The 9304-nt window shown below is 55.1% G+C and overlaps 1 protein-coding gene across 1 annotated transcript; it reads left to right on the top strand.

The window, feature by feature from the left end:
- Window positions 1-626: 626 nt before the first annotated feature.
- Window positions 627-7106, top strand: TRIM72 (tripartite motif containing 72, E3 ubiquitin protein ligase). Its single transcript, XM_006896487.1, has 6 exons — window positions 627-1016; window positions 3960-4055; window positions 4150-4380; window positions 4867-4889; window positions 5287-5408; window positions 6358-7106. The coding sequence occupies exons 1-6, from the start codon at window positions 627-629 to the stop codon at window positions 6930-6932; spliced, it is 1437 nt and encodes a 478-aa protein (XP_006896549.1). The 3' UTR covers window positions 6933-7106.
- The last annotated feature ends 2198 nt before the right edge of the window (window positions 7107-9304 follow it).

Raw genomic sequence — 9304 nt, 5'->3', positions numbered from 1 at the left:
GGGCTGGCTTCCTGTCAGCCCATCACCCTGACATCCACAGCCAGCTGCCCCTCCCGGGCGCACTCCCCCTGCTCTGTGCTGGCTGCTTGCTCCACACCTGTCTCTGACACAGTTCTGACTGGCCTGCGGTTCGTCCTGACTGACTGGGCCTCCGAGTCTCTTTAGGCCCAAGATCTCCATTCAGACGTGTAAGTCCTGCGGGAGAGCCCTGGGGGGCAGGCAGGGGAGCTTTGAAGGGGGGTGGCAGGAGGGATAAGGGCTCTGGAGAATTTTGGGCTGGAGTGGGGCCTGGTCTTGGTCAGAGGCTGAGGCGTGGTGCTAAGACAGGGACAAGGACAGTGGGTAAATCCGTCCTTGGGACTTGGGCTGGCGCTTAGGAACTGGAGTTTTGAGAAATTATTCGATGGGGCCATTTTTTACCAGGCCGAACTTCAGTCAAAGCTGCCTTTGAGGTTAAGAAAGAATACTGTTTCTTCCTAGGCCAGAACCAGGGTCCCTGCCTGGGTGGAATGTGAGAGGGCCTGGTAACCTGGGTCTCCTCTCCATGTGGGATTGGGATTGGGGTTGGGCCAGGTACCAGCCCCACTGGGCTCCCCTGATCAACCTCTCCTCCACCCAGACCCACCATGTCAGCTGCGCCTCGCCTCCTGCACCAGGAGCTGTCCTGTCCGCTGTGCCTGCAGCTGTTCGACGCGCCCGTGACAACCGAATGCGGCCACAGCTTCTGCCGCGCCTGCCTGGGCCGGGTGGCCGGGGAGCCGGCGGCCGACGGCAGCGTGCCTTGCCCGAGCTGTCAGGCACCCACACGGCCGCATGTACTCAGCACCAACCAGCAGCTGGCGCGCCTGGTGGAGGGGCTGGCGCAGGTGCCACAGGGCCACTGTGAGGAGCACCTGGACCCGCTGAGTATCTACTGCGAGCAGGACCGCGTGCTCGTGTGCGGTGTGTGCGCCTCACTCGGTGCGCACCGCGGCCACCGCCTACTGCAGGCGGCCGAGGCCCACGCACGCCTCAAGGTGCAGGGGCGTGGTGGGATGGGGTCGGGGCCTGGCGGATGAGGGGCGGGGCCTGATGGGCGGGCTGCTGTTCTCTCGTTTCTGAGCGTCGGGGGCGCATAGGAACTTGGAGTTGCAAGGAACACTGTTGTCTGGTGCGGCCAGGCCAGGTCCTCAGACCAGAGAGGCCCATAGGGGTGTGGAGCAGAGAGGGGAGTCTTGAGGAGCCCCACGGCGCGGATTCAAGCTGGAAACCTGCATTCCCTTGCCTCATATGCGCAAGCTCGCCTGAATGATGAACTTGTGCGGAGCATGGTAGAGTTGGGACGCAATCAGAGCCTCTGGCTTCTGTAAACTGGGTTGGGTAATACCAACAGGCTGGCCCCAGGGGCGTATCTATGGATAAGAGTGCCTATAATGATTAGTTTTAAATCGCCAATGATCTCTCAAAGTTGGTCCTGCAACCGGTGATGGCCAATAGGAACTGCTCTGTGGCGCGCCCTAGCACGTGCCTCTGGCTGGCTCATCCACGTGCACAGGCCACAGACTAGAGAGTGGCAGTAGGTCTGTTCCAGGCTGCACAGCCACACCGCGGAGCGGCAGGCCCACGCGCCCCCGGAACTACAGAACGTGCCATGGGCAGTATCACTATGCATGGGAGACCCAATCCAGGCTGGTTTTTCTGGTTGGAATTGGAATTTTCTTAGTGCAGTTGTGTGCACCCTGAGGCTTGAGATTCCGGCAAAACCCCAGCAGATTCAGTTACTGGATGACGGCAAGACACTTCACACACCACCACGTGCACAGTGATGCGCGCACCCAGGACCCGACTTATCTACTTAAAGCCTCTGGCAATTAGAGGCTTTGTTGTTAATGAAAGCGTTGTTAGGAATGGCTGGATGCTCTCACATTGCTGTCCATGGAACTGTGATGGTTCGAAGAAGGTGCTCGGTGAAGCCTCCCTTCCTCCAGTGACGTCCATGTTATGTGCCATACCCTTTACACCTTAAATACGACTCTGTGTGTACTCACACACAGAACCTCAAATAAAAGCCACATATATAGGCAGCTACTCGCTCACAAGTGGCCGGAGGTCTCCACCAACACAGACACACACACACATCACACGGATGGCAAGTGGAGGCAGACACAACATGCACATGCCAACAGACGCGGCGAATATATGACCACAAAGACGCGGGGCAGTCTGTCATGAGATGTTTATTGGATTGTAGATAAATAAAGGTCAGTGACAGGGGTGGAGACAGTGCAGTGAAGACCTGGTGGTCATTTCCTGGGCTGGCGTTGAGGCAGATTTCTGGGAGTTTAGGCTTCTGGGAGGGCGTCTTTGCTGCACCATACCAGCTCTGCTCCTCTCTTTGACCCCTGGAATCCTAGAGTCGGGTAGATCCCATCTTCAGTGTGGCATCTGAGACACCCAGATGTGGGCTCAGTCTTGTCCCTCCCTTTTCTTCCACTCCAGCCCCCAAGCTTACAATTGGTGTCCCACTTTGTCCAGGGCAGGGGATGCCCTCCCAGGAGGCTTCCTATCCCAGACTCACCTCTGTTGACTTCCAAATGCCTAACTTAGACTGTCTTTATCTGCAAAGAGAGAAGTGAGCATGATATGAATGGGGTTTCCAGGTGCTTCCTCGCAGGGTAAGTGAATGTGGATACAGGACTCCTGGGGCCTCCTTAGCCCACCCCAAGGGGGCAGAAAGGAACCCATCAGAGGTGTGGTGAGGGCTCCAAGGAAGAGCCTGAGGGGAAAAGAGGACAGCAGAGGGCCTGAAGAGATCAGGCATCCAGGACCAAAGCTGAGGGTGAAATGGATAAATAGGGACTCACTCACTGGACACTCTTAAGCCGCCCTGCCTCCTCCTGCAAGCCCATCTCGACCAGTACAGCGGCAGCCAGCTCCACAGCGTAGTCCTCGCAGTAGAATGACACCAGCTTGTCCGTGAGGTCCACCACGTCGAGGGGCCCGAGGGCTCCCCGCGGGATATTCCTAAAGCCCTCCCGTAGAGGAGCTGCCCCCAGCTTCAGCTTGAACTTCTTGAGCTCATCGGAGGTCAAGTTCTCCAGCGCCTCCAGGACGGCGTCTCGCTTCTTTCCCATGGTTCAGTCTGCAGCCTTTGTGCCTCCAATGCTCACTGCCTGGCCGTCCTTGCCCAGAATCGGGCGGGACCAAGGCCTGGGAGGGTGGTCTGGGGAGGAGCCTGGCCTGGCAGCTGGTCAGGGTCCAACCTGGTGATGGGTGGGGAAGCAGCCTCGCCCAGCAGCACGCCTAGAATCTCCTAGATGGAGGGCCAGGGGCACAAGTTTGTCTCCACCACAGGCTGAGATGGGGGGGGCTGATCCTGTTCCCAGTGCACAGAGTCTGTAGCCTGAAGCCACAGGAGGCGAGACTGGAGCCCTGTTGGGTCCCCTTTCTAGACCAGTGTCCCCCTTAGGAGCAGAGTGGCTTCCACAGTCACCGTGGGGATTTCTCCCCCACTTGTGTCTCAGGACTCCCAGACAGGCCGGCTTAGGCTGAGATGCCCCCCACAGTCTCTCCTGCAGAACCCACGGGCGTTCTGGAGGCTCACTGGAGCTTTTGAATAACATTCAACTTTTAAGTCCAGGGTGACATCTAGGAACAGGGGTTGCATTTCTTCTTGTTCCACTTAACACACATCCCCCCATACCTGCTGTGTGCCAGCCCCCCTGCTCTTCCTGCTCTAGACGTTTGTCATCCTCGTGTTGAGGCTCTTACTGCTGAGAGTCTGGCCTCAGGGAGGGCCAGACTAGGGGGCAGTTAGTAAACAGACCATGGAGGGGAAAGGGCAGGAATTCACTGGGCCACGAGTGGTCGGATACCAGCCTGGTTGGAGGTTGAGAGGGAACAGGTAGGCCTAGTGTGGGAGAGGTGGGTTTGGGGTGGGGGGACGGTATCCTTATCATTTCTTCGTGCCCCACCGCCAGACGCAGCTCCCCCAGCAGAAGCTGCAGCTGCAGGAGGCACGCATGCGCAAGGAGAAGAGCGTGGCGGTGCTGGAGCATCAGCTGGTGGAGGTGGAGGTGAGGGCACAGCCGGCCGAAGCCTGGGGACTCGGGGTCCACTCTAGGAGGCCCCCCCCATCAAGGACTTTGACCTGTCTACCTCCCTCTACAGGAGACCGTGCGTCAGTTCCGGGGGGCTGTGGGGGAGCAGCTGGGCAAGATGCGGGTGTTCCTGTCTGCCGTGGAAGCATCATTGGACCGAGAGGCTGAGCGTGTCCGGGAGGAGGCTGGGGTCGCCCTGCGCCGGGAGCTGGGGGGCTTGAGCTCGTACCTGGAGCAGCTACGGCAGATGGAGAAAGTGCTGGAAGAGGTGGCCGACAAGCCGCAGACTGAGTTCCTTATGGTGGGTTCTCAGTCCCCAGAGACCTCACTCATGTCACAGGCAAAGACTATGAGGCCCAGAGCGAGGCAAGGGCGAACCAGGGTCACACACTGAGGCTGCTGTTACAGGGGTTTAGGATGAGCGCTGCACAAGGACGCCGTTTAAGACACTTAGACACAGTAAATCTGTATTCATCAGGACAATCTAACAAGAAGAATTGGAGCTCTGGTGGCCTAGTGGAAAGAAGTTAGGTTACAATTCCAAAGGTATATGGTTTGAATCCACTATCTGCTCTGCACACAGCAACAACAATAACAGGTGAAATTTGAGTTTCTCGGGAAGGAGTTGCCTCTCTTCCTAGTTGACACAGAGGTAAAGAGCGAGGGGGGCCTCTAATTTGGAGTTTCATTTGATTCCGTGATTCTTTCTGATTCTGCACCTTCTTCTAGAGGTCCTTGGTATCCCTCCTGCCCTCTTCACCTCTATCCTCTCTTTTTCTTTCTCCAGAAATACTGCCTGGTGACCAGCAGGTGAGAGCAACCTTGGCTTTGCCCTTTTCCCCAGCAGACCCCAGTCTTCTAGGGACACCACACTGTACTTGCACACCTCCATTTAAGTCTCTTGAGTGGGATTCTGGGAGAATGGCTAGGAATTGACTAAGGAGTTGGAGGGTGAATACTGTAGGCAGACGGATGAGCAGGTATAGAGATTGGTGGGACAGCAGATGAAACTGTATGGCAGGTAGGGCCACCTGTAAAGCGCTGAGAGTGGGGACTGTATCGCAGGGGAAAGGGTCTTAAGATGACATGCGATATGGACAGATCTCAGAATTCCATGCAGTCCTGTTCTTGGTGTACTTCTGGTCCCTCCACCACTTCCTCCAGGAAGCTCCCTCACAGACACCTTCCCCAACCTCCCTACCCTCAGGCTGCAGAAGATCTTGTCAGAGTCCCCACTGCCTGCCCGCTTGGACATCCAGCTGCCGATCATCTCAGATGACTTCAAATTCCAGGTGTGGAGGAAGATGTTCCGGGCTCTCATGATGCCAGGTACTGGGAGGGGCTCTGGCACCAGGTTTGTGTGTGTGACTGTGTGGTTGATGGAGGCTCCAGCCATGCCTAGAAAGACTTCCCAATCTCAGCTGAGGAAGCCGTCAAAGAGGGTGGATATTCCTCCTTGGCCTCCGGTTTCCCACATGTTCATAATTTGAATCATAGTTGACTCTGCAGCACCTAACAACAACTCATACTCCTCAGAGGAAGTAAAAGACCTTTGAAGGTGTGGGATTGACAGTTGACATGGAGTGGTTGCTTGCTGACTTCAGGAATCTTACTGCTGATGGAATTAGACCTGGGAGAGTGGGGTCTGGGTTTGACTCCATGTGCCACTTTCTGTGTCTCCACCAGAGATGATAATCCCATCCAGTTAATGGCTGAGAATTGCAGAACTCCTGGGGCCCTGGGGCTTCCCTGGTCAGACAGTGACCCTGGTAGCCTGTGGCTGTGGGCTCCCTTTGCTGGAGTTCGTGGTTCCATGGATGATAGTGCTCCCAGACATACACCCATGAACCAACCCCCCCCCACCCCAGATTCAGCACAGATGAGGACAGAGGAACCACATTTTATCCAGGAGTAAACTCATACTAAGTCGCTTCAAATCTAGCTGAGGTCAGGCTCCAGGTGGGTTAGGGGCTCGTTGGCCTAGAACCAGGCTTCCATTCCATTCTGATAATTGTGGGATTTTCTGGGCCTGGGATGGTGTTACATGTGTCAACTTTCTCCTCCCCCTAACCCTGGAGGAAAACAGTATGGCCTTAGTTTATAGCTGAGCAAACGGAAACGCACAAAACAGAGTCAGTAAGCAAAACATCTCTCCAAGTATTTGGTGGGGTTCGACCAGCTCAGGCTAACGCATCAACTCAGTGTTAAGGTGGGTTGGAAAGGGTCGCAACAGAGGCCACCACGCAGGGGGGAGGCCTGACTGTTGTCCCTCTGCCAGCGCTGGTGGAGCTGACCTTTGACCCCAGCACGGCGCACCCGAGCCTGGTGGTGTCGGCGTCCGGTCGCCGCGTGGAGTGCTCGGAGCAGAAGGCGCCCCCGGCTGCCGAGGACCCGCGCCAGTTCGACAAGGCCGTGGCGGTGGTGGCGCACCAGCTGCTGTCCGAGGGCGAGCACTACTGGGAGGTGCAGGTGGACGACAAGCCGCGCTGGGGCCTGGGCGTGATCGCGGCCGACGCGGGTCGCCGTGGCCGGCTGCACGCGGTGCCCTCGCAGGGCCTCTGGCTGCTGGGGCTTCGCGACGGCAAGACCCTGGAGGCGCACGTGGAGGCCAAGGAGCCGCGCCCGCTGCCCGCGCCCGAGAGGCGCCCCACGCGCCTGGGCCTCTACCTGAGCTTCGGCGAGGGCGTCCTCTCCTTCTACGACGCCAGCGACCCCGACGAGCTGGGGCTACTCTTTGCCTTCCGCGAGCGGCTGCCCGGGCCAGTGTACCCCTTCTTTGACGTGTGCTGGCATGACAAGGGCAAGAACGCGCAGCCGCTGCTGCTGGTGGGGCAGGATGGTGGGGAGGCCTGAGCCCCGGGCCTGGCTGGGTGAGGGGTGCTGGGGCCAGGAGACTCAGGGGTTCAGACTTTGTTCTTTAGTACTGGGGGAGACAGGTGAGGGTAGGGGTTGCTGGGGCTGAAGACTGCACCGAGGGGGACAGGCATTAGGGGTCTCCAGGGGTTCTAAGAAGGGTGGGAGGGTAGGGTGCAGATCCAGGTGAGAGTTTGGAGTGAAGTATTGAACAGGAGAATCTGTGGGGAAGGGGGGGGGGAAATGTGAGTTTGGGAACAGGAAAGACAAGGGGTAAAGGCGCAATGGTGGGGGTGCTGCCTGGGACTCTAGGAGGAAGCTGAGGGTAAGGAAGAGAGAGAAAAGGGCTCAGACCTGAGGACCCCTGTATAATGAAAAACTCGTTGCTTTAGACTCCAGCAGACTCACAGCTAATCCTTCAGTGGGTTTTCTGAGGCTGTAAATGGCACCAGGGGAGATTGTCCATCTTTCACCTGAGGAGGAGTTGGTGGATTCGAACCACCGGAGAGAGAGGTGCCACCTTTGGCTTTACCAGGCAATTCCCTTCTGACTAGGGCCACTAGAGTTCCTCTGTGGAGTAAGTGGTTCCTTTAGCCTTAGACTCCCGTCACTATCAGAAGCATCAGGGCTGGATGTCTAGACCATGAGGCCTCTCACTGGGACAGTGGCTCTCCAACATGAAGATGTGTCAGAATCCTCAGAGAGATTTGTTACAGCACAGTTTTCTGCGCTTCTGATTCAGCAGGTCCTGGGCTGGCCGTACCTTGGAGAACTTGGTCCCAGGATCACCCCCTTCAGAACCGCTGCCTCACACTATCCAATCGCCTATCATAAAGCTAGAAATCCCCCATAAATTTCATCCACACTTAAATTTATGAGGTGAATCAGAAGTGATGGTTCGGCAGTGAAGGTTTTGGTTGAGATACTACCTACCCCTATATTACTTCGTTGTCTCTAGAATATGCATGCTGAGTGCCTTGTGTACTGAGGAAAAATTGTTAAAATACACCTTGCCAACTCAGCCAAAGAGGTGAATGCTAATCCTACCTCGGGCTTCACTGCTTGTGGAGGGTGGACAGTCCTCTTCTCCCGATTCTCACTGCGTGTTTGCCGGTTCACACCTTCTTTGATTTTTAACCCAGAGGCCCATTTATTTGGGCTCTGGAGTAGCCACTGAGGCCTGGCCTGAGAGTCCCTCTCTTCTGGAGGGAGAGGCCTTTGGGAGTAGGCAGGGCTTTGGTCCCTTCTCAGGGCAGATGATGGCATGGAAGGTGTTGTTGGTGGTGCTGTGGGAAAGGGCCCGGTGACTCTGGCAAGTGGCTCCAGGCTGGGGTTTTCCTGAGGGGTTGGTTTAGATTGGATGAAAAATGAGGCAAAATGAAGATGTTGTTGGGATAAGAAAAGCCTGGCTGGAGGTGGGGGTTTGTGATGTGTCTCTCAGAAGAAAGCCTAGGTAGGCCTCTGGCAACAATTGATAAGAGAGAGAATGAATGAGAAAAGCTCTCTTATCATAGAAAATAAAATTCTAATTTTATTGTTTGATTGTAAAATCCAGCACCATTAATAATAAACAACCACCACCAAAACTGTTGCATTCTGGCTCCTTCCTCATTAAATCTGCTTAAAGACACAACTGACCGATCATGAAGGTTCCCGATGGCCTTCCCAGACTTTACTCTTGCCTTTTCTAACCTTTGCTAAAGAACAGATTTAATCAAATGACTCCATCGCTCAAAACCTTTCAGTGATTCCGAGTCTTTGGTTTGGTATTGAAGGCACCCTGCATTCAGGTTACTCTGTGTGTGTGGGTGTCTTGCTGTGATGCTGAAGCGGTGCCACGGATATTTAAAATACTAGCAGGGTCACTGTGAAAAACAGTGCAAGGCCCACAGGTGCAGCTGAGTTTGACCTCCATGAACCTCACAAGCGGAAATAGTTCTAATCCACAACATACACAATGTGAAACGGATTCCTTATTTTTTCCCCTGGTTTTTAAAAACGTTTTCATTTTTTAATATAAATTTTTTATTTTAATTGTGATTTTAATGAAAGTTTACAGAAAAGTTAGATTTTCATTCATTCGTTGTTGCACATTTTACCCCTTCTCCCTCCCTCCTTCCTCCCTGAGCTCACCTTTTTTTAAAAAAATTCATTGTTGCACAATTGCCTCTCCCCGCCCCTGCCCCCCACAGTCCCCTTTGCAGTGTACCTCTTTTTTTAAAAATTTATTCTTTTTATGTGTGTACCATCAAATTGGATCTGACTGGTACAGGAGGTGACTGTTTCTCCTTCTTCAGCAGAGCATCTGGTGGATTTGAACCGCGCACCTCTGGGATTGCAGTGCAGTTTCCTGCACTAGGCCACCAGAGCTC

This window comes from Elephantulus edwardii, unplaced genomic scaffold, assembly GCF_000299155.1.
Source record: "Elephantulus edwardii isolate Elephantulus edwardi_28Jun2011 unplaced genomic scaffold, EleEdw1.0 scaffold00186, whole genome shotgun sequence".
Classification (NCBI taxonomy): Eukaryota; Metazoa; Chordata; class Mammalia; order Macroscelidea; family Macroscelididae; genus Elephantulus; species Elephantulus edwardii.
This window is presented reverse-complemented; position numbering and strand designations above follow the sequence as displayed.